The following is a 21,711-nucleotide window of genomic DNA, read 5'->3' as shown; positions in this document are numbered from 1 at the left end:
CGTTAAGTGACGCTATTGATTTCAACCCGCAAATTTTCTTTCAATTTGTCTATTGGAAACGTACTGCGTGGTTTTGGCAATAAATAATAACATAATATTACTAATTAATATTCAATTTGAAGCCATTCAAGGCGATTTTTATTAGACAAAGGCATTCAGGAAAGAATGTGGCAAAGCATGAGCGTGTAAAAAATATATGTTTACTTACGTACACATATTTGGATACACGTACAATGTTCAATAACAAACGAAACAAAAGACAAACGCAAATGCAGCTTTTAGATTCTCGAAGCGTTCCGAGCATTGATCGGGCGGAAGATGTAAATACCAGAGTGGTCCACTGCTCCGGCGTGGTACCAAGGACGAGCGAGAAACGCGTCGCGCCTACTAGTCGACTTAATAACCTCTCAACTGCTGCGCATGTCGGTCGATGCAATAACACAACCTTCAGATTCGTCCGTTGGGAAAATTAAGTGTATTTTCTTTGTTCTAGGAATACAGTCAGCCAGGGATTTTTCTGAATACTTGAAAATAGTCAACATCAATAAAGTTTGTTTTTGTTTAAATCACTTTTATAATACAAAGTCACCCTAAGACATAAGTTTACAAGGCCCACGGGCCTGTAATTTCACCAGCACCCTTACTCTTCCAAACTGGAACGCAGTAATGCTCACATTACTGTGTGGCGGCAGAAATAGGTAAGGTGACAATACTTCCCTGGACGAACTCTTTAACAAGGAGCTCTACCGCTACTCAGCACTACATAATGTTTAATGTAGATAGGGAATTTCGAGCTCGGCCGTTGAAGTTTTGTTTTTAAAACGTAGAGTCAGCCAGTGGTCAAGGATGGAGTGGTAGACCTAAGCAGCAACTGCTGCAATATTAGACATTTGCCATTCAATACCTCCTACTGTTGAATAAGAAGAAATATACTTGGGCAAACCGATGAGAATCTTGTTACCAAACATGTTATCATCATCAACTCCCACTGCTGGGCAGCGGTCTATAAGGAGTTCAGAATAGAATATATATATAATAGAATTAGCAACTTAGAGGTCCTTGTTTAAGAGTTCGTACTGTGAAGTAACTTACTGCGTTCCAGTTTTGAATCTGCATCTTATTCGTAATCGTTCCGAATCCCAGACTATACAAACGCAAAAGCTCTAAGGTTGCTGGTGAAATTACAGGCACAAGAGACAGGTCAACTTACGCCTCAAGGAGACAGGCGCAGTGGCAGTGCCCCTCAGATCTTTAATAATTAAAGCTCTGAGTGCAACAGTTCTTGTTCATCCCGTTACTTGATATCATAAAAAAACGGATTGGTGACGTAACACGTTTTCTATTTCGCAGGTTCATCACGTATCGTTTGTATTGCTACTAAATATTCACTGCCACTGGTCCACCACCGCTTTTACACAAACTTTTTGATACCAAGTTACCATGCATACCGTTAAAGAATTTCTTAAGCTGACTATACATTACATTAATCTGCTCTTTGTTTAAACATCAGCATGACGCAATCCCGCATAGAGTTCCCCGATTTCATAAAAGCAGCGCCGGCGACGATACGAAATATTAAAATGACATGTAAATACTGTGTGACAATCTTTACGAAAAATTACCTTGACAAACCTAACGGCTATAATGCGTATAACAAATATGTATATTCATGTTAAAAGAGAGGTGTTTCATAACTATTGCGACTCGGGTGCAGCTACTATGTAAGATTTTTATGTGTGTTTCCAATTTTATAGTCATCTTGTTTACATTATTTTTTTTAGAATCTGACTGTGTTGCACGTGGTTAAGAGAGAAAGGTTTTGCCATGGACCAATTACTAGAAGATTGCTTATCTCTTTAATACAGATCATGACACTGAAAAAGATCAAAATTCCGTCTTATATCTAGGTGGCGCTGATCGATAGCCTGGGGGCCACAACCTCTTAAAAAAATATTACTTTAACCTTACATTGACTTTTCGTACCCTGACGCGCTTAAAGTAAGTTTATTATAATGTTCAAACTAAGATGTTTTATTGGCAGCTTTGTTTGCGCGATTTTAACATTAAAGTAACATTACTCTTATGTCAAATTTAGCAATCTTAAAAAAGTCACACGGATGCAGTGGAAACAATATTATTTTTGAATTTATTGTCTAAATGTGGATTGGTAATGATTAAAAGTTAAGTTGAATTTATTTATTTACATATATCTCTTCAATATTTTGTTGATGTTTATTTCGTAAAATTATGACAGCGACATCTATATGCTCCTTGGTGATACTAACAGTTGACACTAGACTATAATGCCGAATTCACAACGTGACAACCAAAACTCAGCTTGTTTTATTTATTATTCTTCATGGAAATGCGGAAAAATAATTGAAAACAACGTAATTTTAATAGATTTCATTATTACACACTTTTATTTTTTTGGCAGTTAAAATTCTCTGAATGTAAATAATATTAAGTACTTTAACATTATACTACGATAACACGATTTAGAACATCAAAAAAGAAAGAGATGGCATTATACAGTTCATATAGCGTTATTTCTTTCCTATTTTAGTGAGAAATAGACAATATTGGGAAATCATTCGTTCTTTCAGTTACTTTAGCAACAATACATTACTTGGTTGATAGGTTTGTCATGGTACGACTATGGGTACCATTATAATAAGCTTACTATAAGCTTACATTGAAATAAGATTGTTTTTTGAAAGGTTATTGTAGGCCCCCTGGAAGTAGTTTATATTACGTAAATGGCCGTGGATATCAATTAAATCCTCTTTAATATGAAATATTTATAAAATTACTAAAATTATTTTCTGATATTTCACAAATATGCGTGTCAATAGGTGGCATTGTGTATTACAAACAAATTTATAAACTAACGCCTAATATGGGTAGATGGCGCTAATCCAGATCAAAATAAAAGAGTCTGTGCTATAAGCGTCATCTAGTTGATTTGTTTCTTATTATTAGAAATTGACAATCTGCATTTGATAAATTGCAGACTGTCAATGTCAAACAAATCAGTTATAAAAATAGGTAATTGGTTACTAGTCGTGACGTCTGGTGTACCAAATAGGTACTTAATACAAGACTACGCTGTCTTGTATCGCGCCTAACAGTCCTCTTGAGTTAACGGTCCATGCTTTTATATATAACACTTCGAGTTTTTGTGTTTTCGCGGTTGTTAACCATCGGAAATTATTTCTTTTTACGTCTGATCTACGGAAATCACACATATTAGCGTTATTTTTCAAACAAAACAACGTATCGATTTGTCTGAAGGTTTTCGAACAGACTCCCTTAACACGTCCAATCTAGAACGTCGATCGCTCCCTTCAAGAAAAGTTAAATAGTGGTAAATCTCCTTGTGAAAGGGTCCGTCCAGGAAATTACTGCCACCTTACCTATTTTAGCCGCCAAGCAGTAATGCGAGCATCACTGCGTTCCGGTTTTGAAGGGTGCTGGTGAAATTACAGGCACATGGGACCTGTCAATTTATGTCTTAGGGTGAACAGTGCAGTTCACGACTTGTTCGAGCCGTCGCTTGTCATCATTAAAAAAAGGTTCATAGCGCACTTTCTTCCTAAATTCTCTGTTGTAAACATCATATTGTTTCTGTAAGTATCGGTAATTATAATTTATATCTGCGTGTAAGTTTATTATATTTCTCTCCCTATTTTTCTTGCACACTTATGTCCGCTTATGACCTTTATTCTCACTGGGGTGGCTGGAAGATATCTTTTTACCTTTTCTATATTAATATTCCTTTTGTATTTGTTTGGTGGAATAAAGAATATACAAGTTTGTCGTACTGTCTCAGTCAAAGACTCGAAGTCCCACCGCTGGGCGGAGGAAATAGTGTCACTTCCAATTGAGAACGTTCTCCCACTAAGCTACCATCGCTCTTCATTCCTTTCAGTTCATGTAATCTTTGTTTTATTGTTCGCCTTCATAAAATGGTCATTGTAAATAACAGTCTTGTCTTGTGTGCATCTTAATTACATAAAAGTTTTATATATAATTCTAGAGCTGTTTCATTTCCAAAAACTATCTTAAACATTACAGTAGAACGCAGTCTGATCATAGATAAACAAGATAATCTAACCTTCATCAGTGTATCCGCTTTAATTTAGCCATAAGTAATTAAACTGATGTTTATTTAGATAAAAAACAAGCGATTTAATTAGTCAAGAACCTAATAATGCCGGTAACGACAACTATTGACCATGGAAATATAACCTTTATATTACTAGCAATTTTTAAGTTAAAAGTGCAATGTAATTTCAAAGTCAAAAAAGGTCAGGGGAAGTGAGAAATCTTTAAAGGACAATTGAAAACAAAAGGGAGAAACGTCTGCAGATCTGTTACGTACTAGTGAATTTATAAATTTTGCGAATGGACTTATTCTTAACGAATCGAAGTCAAACCTTATGTTGTTCTCAGGAAGAAATTCTATAACAAAGCCAATTATCACCTCCATTGTTCCATTATGTAACACCTGTAAATTCTTGGGTTTAACGCTAGACTCAAATTTGAACTGGAAGTCACATATACAAACTCTATGTCAAAAACTTGGAAGTGCTGCATACGCACTGAGGAAACTGCGTCCTCTTGTCTCCAATGTGGTATTGAGGCAGACGTATTATGCGTATTTTCATTCGTTGATGTCTTATGGCATCACACTGTGGGGTAATTCAACTGAGTCGATTAGGGTATTTATTCTTCAAAAACGTGCACTAAGAACAATAGTAGGCATAAAAAAGGGTCAGACCTGCAGAAACCTTTTTAAGAAATACAATATAATGACCATGTACTCACAATATATTTATGATATAATAGTTTATGCGCGTCAAAACTTGGCTACTTATGAGCGACGTACGGGCGGAGGCCGAGCGTTACGAAACGCGGGAACACTAAAATCCGTTGCCCACCGTACCGAACTTGCAACTAGAAATCCGCGGGTAATAGGTCCCCGATTCTACGAACATCTACCCACAGACCTGAAAAGTGTTAGAAACGATGCAACGTTTTGTACCCGACTAAAAAACCTTTTATTGGATATTGAATTGTACAGTGTCGATGAGTTTCTTTTGAAACAATTTTAATTTTATTTTATTCGACAAGCAGTAGTTATACTACTTTATTTTATATTCATTATTATTATTATTATTATTATTTTGTTACTGACGATCATAGTTATCCCTTGACATTGTATTTCCAATTGTAATATTGTGACATTGATAACATGAAATAAACGATTCTATTCTATCTATTCTATTCTATGATTAAAAATTAATAATTACAAAATACGAATACAAATTCAAAATTTGTATTATGTCGTAAAATTTATATTCCAAGAAACACGTCCTTTATTTTATCTCAAATGTCGAGAAAGCGACATACATATATCATAGATATGTCAGGTCGTCCAAGGAAGTACTGTCACCTTACCTATTTCTGCCACCAGGCAGTAATGCTCACATTCCGGTTTTGAAGGTTGAGGGTGCTAGTGAAATTACAGGCACACGGGACTTGTCAACTTATGTGTCAGGGTGACGGGCGCAGTGGCAGAGCCCCTAAAGCGCTGCACCTCCATGACTTGTAGGTGCGTTCACTTGGTATTATAAAAAAAAGTATAGAGCGGTGGTAGCCAAGTGGGAGAACGATTGTTTCTCAATTGAAAGGCCGACGGTTCGGATCCCAGTGGCGTGATGATTTTATGACTTTAATTTCCAAGTTACGTACATTTGTGAGTGTTTAGAAGCAACCGTCTCGCTGTGAAAGAAAATATCGTGACGAAACCTGCACGCCGAAGGTTCACGACCTTGGAAAACGTGTTATCTCCACAACCCGCATCGCGAACCATGGTCCAAACCATAGGTTCCCACAGTTTTTAGCTCACCGCCCACTTCGGCAATAAAAAATTATATGTATGTAGTGTAGATAATTAAATATAGATAAAAAAATTATATAGGTAAGTCAGGTTTTTCTTCAACCGACATCAAAAAGGAGAAGTTTCTCAAATCAACTGTATTTTTATTTATGTATGTTACTCGATTACTCCGGATTACTTGTGACCCGATTTCGATGATACTTTTTTGTTGGAAAGAGTGTACCTCAGTATTAATCCCATTTAATTTTGAAGAAAATATTCCACCCCTAAGGCTGGCAAACTAGGAGATGAATCCGGTTTCGCTCACTTTTCGGTAACCAATTTCAATAATACTTGTAATTACACTAACTGTTCAGGTAGGTTTTCTTAAATAAAAAAGTAGCTATTGTTTTCAAATCATCATTTCAGGTTGGGACCCCTATCACTCTGGAAAGCTATGGTTTAAGCCCACTTATAAGACACGTACGTTTGACAATGTTAGCTACAATTGAAGCTATTATTACTGAACACATTTTTCTGGTTCTAAATAAAACGATCTACATGTGATATGGCACTTTAGCCACCAGTATAAGAGCTGAAGTGTGAGGAGGCAAGGTGCTTTCGCCGCGAACCTTCTGCGACTGACAGCTCCGTGTTGAACGTCGAAACAAACTCAGGCACAAATTCAAAGGTAAATAATCTTCGTTTCACTACGCAAATTACACTTGAAATCGTCATACTGATTAAACTGTACTGCTCATTAGTAAGGCAGATTCCCCTGAGAAAGACGAATAAGAAACTCTAGGGGTTGATCTTTTCAAATAAACTTAAATTCTGTGGATTCTAGACTCATGTCGTCTTTCCATTCATCCTTGTCTAACACGTAGTCTTAAATTTTGTTATATGACTTTTCAATTAAAGTACTATTGATGTAAGTTTTAAACTTAAGAAATGATAATCTTAATATATGCTCCGGAATCTTATTGTAAAAACGTATACACTTCCCCACAAAAGAATCTAAAAAAAAAAATAAGGTTAAGTTAGTTAAACCAAGTGGTGGTAACATGAGTCTGGACTTCATTCTAAAGTTAATATTATGGTTATCTTCTTTCTTATAAACTACATTAACTATGTTAAAATTACGTAGTACAAAATTTGTAGTGGATATTTGTAATTTTTTGAAATGTAGCATTTATTACTATTTGTAACGATTCTTGTAATACAATATATTGTATATAATAATGTAAAGTTAGCAAGATAATAAATAAAACTAAATCTAAATCTCAATGTACTATGTATATGTTTACGGGCGTACAAAATATTAGAGTAAATGTACTGTGTTGCCACAATCATGATACCAGTCTCCTTAACTTTTCTCTGAGAGAAACTCTAGAACCTAAACGGTACACAGTCATAATATAATTATAATATTCTGCAGTTAAAAACTTACGCGATAAAATTGCGTCAATTGAGCTCCGTTCATAACTGTAAAAACAATTGCTTCCGTAGTCAATAAAACGTAGTTTGTTTCAATTTCCCATTTGTTTACTTTTCAAAATTAGATTACTTATCCAAAGTGATGAAAAGCATTCTAATATATGCATCTCACTCATTCCAGAGACAGAGAAAGGGAAGGCATTAAAGCCATCTCGTATAAAACATTGTGTTCTCGCGTCGTCGTGGACTACTTCCCATAGTGATGTTATGTTTTATTTTTTCGCGCACAGAGCGATAACCCCTTTACTATTACTTGTTTGACATTATTCACGCTTTTTTTGTTGGTGAAGTCGGTCAATCGGTCGGTCCATTGACAAATTTAATATTTATTTTAGTATATGGATTCTTACGTAGTGTGTATAATCGAGTCTGCACCAAGTTTGACACTTTGGGCCGTCGTACATATTGCACATCGGGAAAATTCAGAATCCACGTTGTCGCGTCTATTATGTTATAGTGTCATTGACTGATGTAGTTACTTAGACTATTCTTTTTTTCCCATAAGTGTAGTTATAACAACGAAATAAGAAATTTTATTAACGTTGTCAATGACTATGACGTTAAATATGGACCAATAAAGTTTCATATTAACTTGTCATAAATACATCGGTTATTAATGGAATAAGTTATAGAAGCGGCAACAGCATTCGGAAATATTCATGGCTTCCGGATTTTCCCGATGTGCAACATTTACAGCCTGGTAATTGCTTTGAATGTTTGTATCTAGATTGATTCACGTCAAAACGATAGCACCAATTTTCATGAAACTGCACATAATCTGATTTTGACCCAAAATACGATATAAGATTTTCAAGCTATAATATTAATGTGTTTGCTACTCAGTTACTCCATTACGCGGATATTTTAGTAATAGTATTAATTTAATAATATCGAGTGACGGGGGAACAAGTCGTGCGGCCTGGTGGAAGCGACACGCTAACCACTGTTAGCGTGTCGCAGTGCCCCTAAGATGCACTCATCTTAGGGGCACTGCCACTGCGCCCATTACCCTGAGACATAAGTTGACAAGTCTCATGTCACGGTAATTTCACCAGCACCCTTCCAAATCGGAACGCAGTAATGCTCATATGACTGCTTGCTCTTTAGAAGAAGTAGAGCGCCTTGTGAAAAAGATCAGAGTACTGCCACCTTGCCTATTTCCGCTGCCAAGCAGTAATTTGATCATTACTGCGTTCCGGTTTTGAAGGATAAGGTACAGGTACATGGGACATGTTAATTTTATGTTTCAGAATGACAGGTACAGTGTCAGTGCTCCTCAGATCTTACCACCCGGCGCACGCCTTCGTCCCGTCTCAATTGGTACTATAAAAAATAATTTTAATAAAACATGGTGGATATAATCCTTATTAACTAGCACGTAAAGGTGTTTCCTGAACGCGGACATTGCGTGGAACAATATATAGTTTTATAACTATCAAGCAAAGGAGTGCGATACAAGAATGTCTTGGCAAAAATAACTTTCTATGATATGAAAACGAAATCGAATACCCCGGACACGCATGGGCCAATATTTGATCAGCAAATGGGTAAACAAGTGGATGGGCTTAACGCAAAGCTAATATTGCTAAACACTCGCTCAACAACCGTTTCGTAGTAATCTTTTTTTAAATATGTATATGTACCACTTCTTGGGTTTTTTGTCTTTGGTGCTAAAAAGTAAGGATTTATTGTTTGTCGTTCTAATAATAAATAAATAAATAACGCACACACTCAACATAGCCCCGCACTAGGGAAACCCTGTGTCGCGGGTGCCATGGACACACACATAGACAACCACAAATTACACCCAAACTCACGAGAGAAATAATTGTAGGCCATACAAATATTTCTCCCGGCCCGGGAATCGAACCTGGGACCTCTGCGTGGCAGTCCGGCATGGTAACCGTTCGGCCACGGAGGCAGTTTGAATTGAGTTCTTTGAGTTGATTTTGAATTGAGTTTATTTATTTAATAAATACCAAATGTCAATATGGCTAATAAGGCCCATACGGGCAGACTACGACCTAAACCCAGAAAGTAGGCCGCATAATGGTTAGAAAAAGAATATTAAATTAGAAGTTAGCCTGTATAGGGTTCCCACTGCTGGGAAAACGCCTCCTCTTACTATGAGGCCTTGGGCTTGGCCTCCTCACGATGATTTTTTTTCACCGAAAAGCTCAGGGTAAATTTCAAACTCAGAGGTGAAAGCCCGGATTCGAACCCAAGGCACTGTTCTTGAGAGGTTCTATATAATATACATAAGATTAATTACAGATGTGATAACGAAAGGAAATAAAGAAGTTATTGTAATGAAAACAAGTTTACTATGGTTATCGGAAGCGGGGTTAGTCGGAACGGTAGGCGCGCGCGCAGCACACAGCGTGCAGCGCAACGCTCAATGAGCGCGACTTGAATGGCGTGATCTTAACCTAGATCTGGGCGCCGCCGTCCGCGCCCCCGATGCGCCCATTATATTTGCTTTACTGTTTTGCGATGTTATTGTAACTTGTTAGAAAGCTCAACAACACTGGTACTGTTCAACAATTACACATACATGGTTGTTTGTAAAATATTAACAACCTCGCAGGACTGTATTACTAACATACTAAACAACAACTTTTGTTCCATGACTATTAAGTAATTATCATACCAAGTGGCGGATCGAACAAGTCGCCTGACGGAAAGCGACACGCCTGTCCATAACAGTCGCAGTGCCACTCGTACCTTTAAATCGCTAAGATATGAGGGGCACTCCCCGTCCTCCAACTTCCGACTTCGTCACCCTGAGACGAAAAGAAACCTTTTGCTAAGTTTGCAAGTTTTCGTCAAATAAAGTATATTTCTGTCATCCCACGTAACTACAAATAACATTTCGACCCCTCCGACGTAAAGTATCGTATGTCGAAATTGCCAAGTTTACAGGGAAGCGTTTTAAAGTTCTGAATTCACTGAAACGAACATAACACGTGACTTTAGCATTTCTCAGTTTTATTCGGCAAAGCTCATTACTCACATAGAGTATTATAAAATCCTAGATATCGGTTAGATGATCTATGGTGATCACTCTTTCAGTGAATTCTGAACTTTAAAAGGCTCCCCTGTAAACTTGGCAATTTCGACATACGATACTTTACGTAGGAGCGGTCGATTTATTGATCGATGTTCACGGTCTATATTGTAATGTCTTAACTCCGTCTCTAACCGGTAAGATAAACACAGTACATATGACGATGATGACACAAGTTACGTCGGTTACAACTTGATTGACGAAATTTTTTTACATGAAATTTGTAACATTAACACAATTTATAAGTATAGACACAAAGGTGGCACAAAAACAACGGCGGCGCCATTTTGAAAAAAGAAAATGTATTTTTTTAAATAAAGAATGGCAGTGGACACTGGTTACGTACAGTCATTCGGTGAACAGAAGCAAAACTAAGTACTTTGTGACTCATCTGAACTTTGGATTTTATTTAATTTAATTTATTCATTATATTGCATATGTACATTCAAAAATTCTTATTTCTAGAATAGGTATGTACATTACCCTGTTAGGGTGTTGCAAGTCTTAAGTCCTAAGTTACATAAGATTACAATACAACAACAAATAATTTTGGGGGAATCAAATTAAAATTTATAACATTTGTGACCGTGAGTAGTTCTAAATATAAATTTTATTTTTCGTTTAAAAATTCTTCTATTGAATAGTACGATTTTTTGATCAGATATGCTTTTAATTTATTTTTAAATGTGTTAATGTTAAGTTCTTTTCTGATTAGTAAGGGAATTTTATTATATATTGAACTCGAGCTATACAGTGGACTATTTCTGTAGAGTTCCAATATTGGTGCAGGAACGATTAGATTATGTCGGCGGCGGGGATTGCTGTTAAATTTAAAATAAGTCGGCTGTTTCCTGACAAATAATGCTGCTTCCATGATATGAATGGATGGGAGGGTAAGCATATTCTGCTTTATAAAATGTGGTTTGCAGCTCTCCCGCTGACGGATATTTACTATAATGCGGAGACATTTTTTTTGAAGGACAAACAGATCCTGCGCATCAGTGCTTTGTCCCCAGAGAATAATCCCATAACGGATCCATGCATATGCATACGCATAATACGCAGACATAGCACAATTTGTGTGCGTATTCGCTTTTAGGATGCTAAGGGCATAAGTGAATTTCGACAATTGCTTCTTAATTTTATCTACGTGGGCTTTCCAGTTAAAATGCGAGTCGATGGTTATGCCCAACATTTGTATATCAGTTACTTCCTGAATATTATGCGTGGTTTTTACGCTATTTAGACTGATTGGTTGTTTTTGATACGGATGAAACTGTATAAGATGAGTTTTATTTTTGTTTATTTCGAGATTATGTGCTTTAAGCCAATTTTTCACCGAATTAAATGTGGAATTAATTATGGGACTGCAGTCAACATCTTTGGGGCATTTAAATAACAGAGAGACATCATCAGCGAAAAGAATACATTTAGTGTCTGTGGTTTTTGGTAAATCGTTTATGTATATTAGGAACAAAACACTACCCAAAACGCTCCCCTGTGGAATCGAATGGTTTATAATTGTGGTCTCTGATTGAAAAGGTTTAAGTATTCGTGTTTTGTCATTATAGTGTTTAATCTGAACGAATTGTCGTCGACTGTGTAAATATGATTTAAACCATTTCAGTGCACCTCCGCGAATACCAACTCCACGTAGCTTTGATAACAGTATTTCATGGTCAACCCTGTCATAGGCTTTGGACATGTCCAGGAGTAAACCTACTGCATGGCATTTGTCGCGTATATGGTTCATACTCTCCTGTACATAATTAAATGTTGCGAGGACGGTCGAACGTTTTTCGCGAAAGCCGTATTGATGTTCGTTAAGAATCTCGTATTTTTCCAGATAGGAATAGATGCGATTTGACATCGATTTTTCAAACAATTTCGATATTATGGGAAGAAGTGCAATTGGTCTGTACTGGTTTGGGTGTTCCGATTTGCCACCTTTTTTTAAAATGGGTTGGATTTTTGCTATTTTAAGCCTCTCCGGGAAAGTGCCTTGTTCGAAAGACTGACTCACAAGAGCGGCAAGTATTGGTGCGAGTTCATTGCGACAAAATTTTATCAAAACCGTCGGTATTTCATCATAACCATGGCTGTATTTATTGGGAAGTTTTCTGATAAGGCCGTTCATTTCTTTTTCTGATACTGGATTTAGGAATATTGAATTTATTGTTGGATTGGGTATTACAGGAATTTTGTCTAGTTGAGTTTTATTTATGGGCCTACCGATTGAAATAAAAAACTTGTTAAATTCATTTGCAACTAATTGGGGACACGTTATTGTAGTGTCGTTAGGTTTCAAGTGTATATTTTTATAGATATTATTATTAGCTGATTTATTTTGAGTTACTTGTTTTATTATATTCCACATACATTTTGCCTTATTATCCGATTCTTTCATTTTTTTTATGTAGACATTTTTTTTGGAATGTTTAATGCATTTTTTTAATATTTTAATATATGACTTATAGTGGTTTTTAATTAATTTATTACTTGACTGATTTACTAGTATTTGTAATAGTCTCTTATTTTTGCAAGAAGTTTTGAATTTAAAGTATTCTACTATACATAAAAACGACTATTTCATAACATATTATAGGTATCACTTAAAATAATTGCTTAAAACTGTGCCGAATGAATTGAACGCAAGAGGCTCAGCAATTTTCTGGTTTTTCAGGCTTCGCTTGGCAGGTATGTCTCCCTGGAGAGACGGCATTACGTAATTCTGGTTTCTTTTGACCTCCTTGAATTCCATTATCTGATGGAGATATATATGCCGACGCCGACCTTTACAATAAAATAAATAATTTTTTCAATAAAATTGAAAAAATGACAAGCACATGGAACTTGTCAACTTATGTCTCAGGGTGACGGGCGCAGTGGCAGTGCGCCTAAGATCTTTGCGATTTAAAGCTCTGAGTGACAATGGAACTGTTGTGGATAGGCGGGTCGGTTACCACCAGACGCGCGACTTGTTCGTCCCGTCACTTGATATTATATAAAAAAAATTAATGTATTATAATGTGTTAAATTATATTATATGTGTGTACTATGCTATAAATTTGTAACGGAATAAATAATTTTTCTTTCCCTTTTCTTAAATAGCTTGTCGCCTAGCAAGAGACGCTTCTATCAATGAAAACACTTAATATGGACATTGAGCGTGGTACTAACGGCTCTGTACGAGTCGGGAATTCCAATTACAGATTTGTTATAGCCGAAGACAAATGTTTTACATCATTAGATACGTTCGTACGTTGCTATGAGATAGTATATTGCGACAAGGTTACTTGTTTATAGAAGTTTGAGAAGGAATAGAACTTTTACGTTCTTGATCCGTATTGCTATATTTTAGTGTTGCACATATTTTACTACAAAGCTGCAACGTAATTGCAAATCTCCAACTTTAAGGACTTTGTCACAATAAAATTGTTAACGCGTGTTTTATTCATTCCACGAAGCTAGCTTCCTGATGGACGGCGACATTATTCCATACAAATTGTCGACCTTGTAGCCTAGATTACCGTATTGATACGTGCTCCAACGGCTTTTATGTGCCCTCTTTGCGAGATTCAAACTAAGATTCATTTGAATTCACTGATTCGAGATCATCTAATGATAAAATAAAAATTGTACCAAAAACTAAAAAATGTGAAAAAACTGCCAAGTTCTCATTTGTTTCTCTTGTTGTACAATTAAATAAAAGATGCATAAGAATACTTAAATTGACCTAATTACACAAGATAACACAATTAGGAACTGTTTAACCAGAAATACGCATAATTTGCTGTCATGATGCATCGATATTGTAAAAATTTTAATCGTTTGAGACACAATGTAAAAAACGTTAAATCATCTTCTCAATATTTATTTATTCGCACTAATACTTTTTTGTAAGGCTTCCTGCGTATAAACACTTATTAATATTCAGATTAAAAATTACCTACAGAAAAATTATATAAAGATATAAATTATATACAGAAAGCTGTGTACAGTATACACAAGATGTAGGAGATGGAACAGAGCAAAAATGGATCTGGGCAGGATATATTGCGAGGCACAGATTGAGTAAGGCGAGACACGAATGATGGCCTAGAAGCGATTTCAAAAATATAGGACGTCCTGCAGCGAGATAGATAGAAGACATCGTCAAAATCATAGGCCGTAGACGAATGAGACTGATGCAGAATTGTAGTGGATGTCATAAACTAAGAAAGGTAGGGCTGTAAGTTGCGCTATGGATGATGATTGTAATTAAAAATTACACTTTCCTGAGAGTATAATTAAGTTTAATTATTCACCCAACTTAAATAAAACGCGGCTAGAAAGGAACTGCGTGTAGCACAAATCGAGTCTAACGCAATGCTAACAATAAAATAATACAAAAAAAAATTAGCAAATGTTCCATGACACCCGCTTGTCAGATCACGTCATGCTGTTATAATCTTAGATCGTCATTCTCATTAATGAATGGGATATACGCTTTGCATTCTTTCAATCGGCGTACAGAATACAAATCAATAGTTATTTATGGGAGTGATACTTTAATATGGATTGTGGCATAATGCGATGATGAGGCGTGATGCGATGATCTTATGTATATTGACGCAAATTCCCCGCTACGTGATGTTATAGCCAAATGAAGGCTAGGCCTTTATAATGTTATAATAAAATCTTATAAAGCCCTTACTAATTTATGTGTATTACATAAAACGTGCACGTCGCATCGTATAATTTTAAAATATAACGTACAATGTGATAAAGGTTTTACAGAAAAATAATGTTTTAAAGTCCCATTTAAAAACAGAATAAAATACGTAGATAATTATTCCTTAGCAAATTATTGTCTGTCATATGAAGACGTGTAATAAAGATCCAATATATTTGCATAATGACTTGTCATGGAACGATGATGTACGACGTCTTTAAAAGAACGAAGAGAAGACTAAATTAAGCTGATGTGAAAAAAACTACAACTATGTCGTTCTTTATGTGTAAGTAAAATTTAGCAAAAAAAAAATTGTTTTAAAATATGTTGTTTTTATATGCCATTATTTTTCAAACACGTAACTAAACCGAAACAAGAAACGAAACGTCGATATTTTTCACATGCAACTAAAATAAGCCTTAATTAGAAAACAAAGCGCATATACTATCTATCTTTGTAAATTATAAATGTCATACATGTCGCTTGTACATTGAATAATACAATTATATAAAATCTACTATAAGTACAAATATGAGACGTACCTTTTTGTGGTTCCAAAGCACGTTGACGGAGGGTTTGCCGCGGCGGAAGTCGCTCTGGTCGATGACGTCGTCGTGGATGAGCGACGCCGAGTGTATCATCTCGCTGATCATCGCCACTTGTCGCTGCGAAGGCAGCAGTGCACTGACATCACAAAATAATGTGTAAATAAACCTGGTATTAACTTCTTGTTTTACAAGTAACGTATTTATATATATTTTATAGCACCAAGTGAGGGACGAACAAGTCATGCGACTGATGGTAAGCGGTGTCGCCTGTCTATAGCGGTTGGAGTGCTACTCAGAACTTTAAATAACGAAGATCTGAGGAGCACGGTCACTGCGCCCGTCACCAGCGTGACAAGTTCCATGTGTCCGTAATTTCACCAGTACCTTGACCCTTCAAAACCTGAACGCATTAATGCTCACATTACTACGTGGCGGCAGAAAAAGGTAAGGTTGCTTCCCTGGACGAACTCTTTTACAAGGAGCTTTACTGCCACAAAATAAAAATAGAAACTAATAAAGTAGCCAAGTTATCCGACATAATATCCAGAAAATTAAGAAAAACACGGATCAAGATCATCATGCATCACTTGAAAACTGTTCATAATTTATTTATTACCGTACATCTTCATTGACCTCATCCTTAATAATAATAATTCTTTATTTAGGACCATAAAATGTATGTTAGTAAAAGAACTTACATCAAGGTTAGTAATAATCATTGCAACTTAATTGTATATCGAACTAGGCTTCAACCTTAACTTGCACTATCAAATGTTTCAAGATCATACAATCATACCTTCCCGCTAATGTTGTTGTATCTGACTATCACTAAAATTGCAACAAATTCTAGCATTATTATTATTTTGTAACATTCATCACTGTCCTCTATTTAAATTCTGCCCTGAGCACCTTTGAGGTCTAAGTGTGTAATGAAATAAAGTAATCTATTATGAAATAATCGAGACCTTGACACCTGCGCAACTGCAGAGATGCTCTTTAAACTATCTGTTATCTCACTAAATCAGCTATAAGTTTTGTACATTCGAAATAGCCTAGAAGGCGAATGTTAAAGCCAGTGCCCGCCATTGTTGTCATCACCATGAGTATGAAGAGACATGGCGGCGCAGGCATGAGCTCTCTTGCATGTATATATTTAAATTTATACCACATGTAACATCTGCCGATGACTGTATTTTAACTGAATGCATAGTGTTCCACCTTTAAGTTCTAAATACTTTGCCAACTGTATAATGCCGTATCTGTATGCCTTCAATTTGGTATGGGTAATTTTCAGGTTAGTTTTCTCTACTTAATTTTGGTGGCAACTTTTATTATTACTTAAATAATCTGGAACATTATCATGAAATATTATTTAATATTCGACAGTAGAATTCTGAAATATTATTTAATATTTCACTATAAAATACTCGAATACTTAAACAATAAAAATTGCGACCGAAATTAGGTACAGAAAACAAACCTGGAAATTACCTCTATTTTATTATGGCATTTAAACAAGGAACAAATTTAAATTGTTACATGTATATATCACTTTAAATTAAAACGCTTAAATTTTAATATTAATTTTTGCAACTTACATTTATTTATAAGCAGTAACTTGGCCCTATTTACGTAATTTGCTTAGATATTCCCGATGTGTGATCTGCTAGCCCGCGGCGCACGAGATGCGTGAACGCAATTCACAAATGTTTATTACCTATTCAATTATTGAAATAATACCAAACGTGAGTGGAGTTCTACATGTGGGTTTTTCATCTGTCTACAGTGGTATGTGAAAACCAGTACGTGAACTACAGACAGGACAAAATTAAATCTTAAAAAATATTTCTTTTGATAGTCAATTGATTTTCCATATTATTTTTCGTAGATGATGATGAAGTGGTTTCACAAAGTAACCATGTTTTTTGCTATACTATTTTGATTGGCCAAAAATTCATATCCTCCTTCAGCGTCCTCTAAGGAGTGGGTTTAAGCTATAATGCACCACGCTGGCCTTATGCGTACTGGGGACTACACACTACACATTTCCCGTAGGGTGGCGAATTTGAATTTTTTTTTCTATCCTCTTCCTTGTTTTCTATTAACGTTGTTTTTTTGTGTTAGGAAAGAATTATGTATTTTTTTATAACTGTTAGTAATTTATGTCATTTGCATGTCTAATGAAGCCGATTTTATTTCTATTCTATTTATTTTCACCGTTAACGTAACTTAGAAGTTAAAGTTATAGGTACGTACAGTCAGAGATTCAAACCGTAAATTGAGAAGCAACCATTCTCCCATTGGTCAACCAACGCTCTAATTACATAACAAACGAAATTATTGCTTCCAAAAGTAACTCAAAAACCGTATTTACGTTAAGGGCTATAATGGATAATTTACTTTGTTTTGTTTCGCAATGTGGTTAAGCGGTTCAACGGCAATTATGGCCTCTAAGGGCCGGAGACACGGTGGTTTAACACTTTTCCAAGCAAATATTGGACTTTCGTCGCTTTCTCGCTACACTGTTGCATAAAGAGTTTCAATGTGGTTCAATGCCACGTAAATGCACTAGAAATGCGCTAGAGAAAACATCCTCATCTGGAGGCGGATATACTACTTACGTCATTTATTGTAATATTACTGTCATTCAAGAGCTCACAACAGCTGTTGGTAGTTTTGAATCTAGACAAGCATTTTTTTTAATTAGATGGACTTGCTCTTTACCACTACCTAGCTCTGGAGCAAAGATAGGATCTACGACGGAACGAGCTTGCCCAGAAGATGCCTATTCAGTCGCTCCTTAAAGAAACCCGGGTTGTATGAATTCGGAAATACAGACGCAGGCAGGGAATTCCATTCCTAGGCTATGCGTACAATATAAGATGATGAAAAGCGCTTAGTGCGCCTGAAGGGAATATCGACCAAGTAAGATATCCCGCCGTACGTCTGGATGTCCGATGGTAAAAGGGGGCGGGCGGGATGAGCTGATGGAGCTCATGGGCACACTCACCGAAATATATTCTGTCAAAAACCGACAGACGGGCAACTTTGCGCTGGTGGGCTAAACTGTGAACTTTAGATTCGAGCTTAACGTCGCCAATAAGTCTTCTGGCGCTACGCTCAATCGAATCAAAAGCCTCAAGTTGACACTTCGCTCAGTCATCCCACAGGTGACTGCAGTACTCCATGCATATAAGGATACCCAGTTTTTTGGCTGCAATTTGTGCCTTACATTCAATATAAGCGCCAAAGTCAAGGGTTGCGAGGAGATCTAGGCTGTCGATAAGAGAGACGGTTATACCCCGAAAAGTGGGAGTCAGATCAAATTGACTCCTTTTAGCAGTAAACAGACAGGCCTGCGTTTTGGTGGCGTTGAACTCGACCAGATTATCATCTCCCCACTGACAGACAAGAATTTAACAGGAATTTTTAAGGTCAAGTTCGTCCGCTCCACCACCGCATATATCATCGGTGTTTTGCAGAAAGGAAGAAAGCGCCATTTTGAAAAAGAAATTCAAGCAAGCAGATTTAGTATCAGTAGAGCTCCTTGTGAAAGAGTTCGTCCAGGGAAGTAAGTAACTAGTTTGCAAGTAAAACTTGAGAGAATGTATTATGTTTTGAATATCCTTCAGATATTAGCATTTTTTTTATTGTGCCACATTGCTCAAAATTTTATTTTATTTTAGCTTATTCGCTCTGTTACGTCGAAAAATATCAATAAAAATGAAAGTAAATTGTTACTCCCCGAACCCAGTGAAGGTTAAGTCGTGCAAAATAACTGCGCTTGTGTTGAATATTTTTTCATGCAGTTAATTATGCCACCCTCCCTCCGCATAAAATTTATAAAATAAATAACACAAGCGCAACTATGGCTACAAACCATCACCAAAAATATACACGACACGTGTTTCGCCTCTCCACGAGGCGTCCTAAGGGGCTGTTGACTGCTCGATGCTCGGATTTAGAGTGAGCTCTTTCAGAACGGTTGATGTATTTATACCCCGCTACCCCCAGTGTTGCTATTGTTGAAACCCGAAAATACCCGTAAAAAAGGTGATGATGCAAAATTCATTAATTATACAACCCCTGTTGTTGTACCTAATTATTTCCATCTGTTCTTAGACACCCAGACGTAGCCCTTTTTCGCAAAAATGTAAGATTTCGAATGATAATCTGGTAAAGTATGATTTGTTTCTAACAAATGTTTAGCGAAATTGAACCTGTCTGGTGCTTATGCCTAAACGAAGAAACATGCTCTTTATATCTAGTTATAAAGTTACGCCCTGTTCGACCTATATATACACTGTTACATGTGTCACAGGTGAGCTTATAGATGCACGATTTAACCTTCACTGGGTTCGCGGAGTAGCAAATTAATTTACTTCCATATTTATTAACATGGACTTCCGCAAAGTAACGCCTGAATCTATTAATTACTGAAAAATATCAAGTTTTTACTTTCAAAAAGATGTGCTGTAAAATCGTGGTTTTTTCAGACAACTGTTAATTATATAATGGGATATTGAAATGGAACAGACTTTCATCAGAATCCGGACAAGAAATCTAAGGAAACAGAAAAATAAATCAATTGAATGTACCTGTAATGTTTTGTAGTCTATTGCGCTGATTACATCAGTATAATTCCATTATCGTAATATGTGTATGTATATAAAGTATTCATGTGCGTATATAAAGTAATAAAATATTGTGAACATAAAAAATAACAAAAAAAAATTATAGTTATACATTTCTGAACATGTCATTGCCGCATCTAGTACGCTATCCCGCGTCATATATCTGTGTTCGCTTGAATTTTTGTCTACCTAAATATATGTATTTACATTGACTTTTTATGTTAACGCATTTCATTCGTTCTGTAAGCTTGAATTAGTTAATTTAGAGAATATGTAATTCTCGTGAGAAATAAATATTCTTAAATGTAACCACAACTCTAAATTTAATAACTGTGTACACTAACCTGTTTTCGCCGTATACATGATAATTAACGGCTCGCGCCATGAGGATGGCCACCATGGGCCGCAGCGCCTTGCCCTGCCCATCGAAGTAGTAAGTCGCTATGGTGTTTAGCTCCGCCTGGTTCGTGTTCCGCTCCAGCTCCTGCAGCAAATAATATATATAAACATAAATCTAAATCAAGAATCCAACTAGTTGGCAAGTTGGTAAAGGCTAACAGAGAAGAAATTGAAGCCTGAAACAAGAAAGCACATTATTATAGCAATTGACTATCTGGAGATTTGGGAGTCGACTTTAGAGTCGACGGCTTAGCGGTGGCAACCGTTAGGGCTCATTAGGGCTCAAAGTGCAGGCGCGCAGGTCTTAGCGTCTTCCCTTTCACAGTGCCGAAGCGGCTATAAGCCGGTAGAACCACACGTCGAATCGCAGCCGCCACTCGTGTAGATTACCCGCTCGTAGCCGCTTCGGCACTGTGAAAGGGCTACAGCTACAGCTCCGGTACCTATCTGGAAAACAGGGAGGACACTATACGTGCACCGGGGCCAGCTAATACGAGACACTAGCCTCTAGAGAACTGGATGAAGTCATGCCCTTCTTGACAGTAATTGTTTCGGCGAACGAAATTGGACCCCATGTGACAACGGTCTTTGACAACCCTGTACACTGGCTGATCTGGGGTCGGAACCTGAACTTCGAAGTTTCCTGTTAATGCACAGGTTCTAGTGCCCTTCTCGTATACCCTAAGGGTGGGGTAGGGAGGGTCATTATAATCAAAACTAATGTAGAAAGATAGAGGCAGTCGGGTCCACAGCAAAAGGTCATCAATTCGTCGTACATTCATGTATGAACATAACTTCATTAATCATACATTATTGATTTGTTTCATTTTATGTAAAATTACTGCATTCGTTTGTTATAATTATTTAAGAAGCAGAAAGCCAAAAAAACTCAATGCAAATCTATAACAGACATAGAATAAATTCGTCTACTTAGTAAACTCAACCTGTAGCTTAATTGGAAGAAAAAG

General features: G+C 36.5%; 1 protein-coding gene across 1 annotated transcript in view; it reads right to left on the bottom strand.

Annotated features, from left to right (window-relative positions):
• The window catches only part of LOC113231831 (decaprenyl-diphosphate synthase subunit 1), a 140,491-nt gene that overhangs the window by 35,977 nt on the left and 82,803 nt on the right, over nt 1–21,711 (bottom strand). Inside the window, exons 3-4 of the mRNA XM_026466364.1 lie at nt 20,689–20,828; nt 15,705–15,846 (exon numbers count right to left, since the gene is read on the bottom strand). Of these exons, the coding sequence (XP_026322149.1) occupies nt 15,705–15,846; nt 20,689–20,828 (282 nt within the window). The remainder of the gene's footprint in view (nt 1–15,704; nt 15,847–20,688; nt 20,829–21,711) is intronic.

This window comes from Hyposmocoma kahamanoa, unplaced genomic scaffold (genome assembly GCF_003589595.1).
Source record: "Hyposmocoma kahamanoa isolate Upper Pololo Valley unplaced genomic scaffold, ASM358959v1 66, whole genome shotgun sequence".
Lineage (NCBI taxonomy): Eukaryota > Metazoa > Arthropoda > Insecta > Lepidoptera > Cosmopterigidae > Hyposmocoma > Hyposmocoma kahamanoa.
The sequence above is the reverse complement of the archived record's forward strand: the minus strand, read 5'-3'. Positions and strand labels throughout refer to the sequence as shown.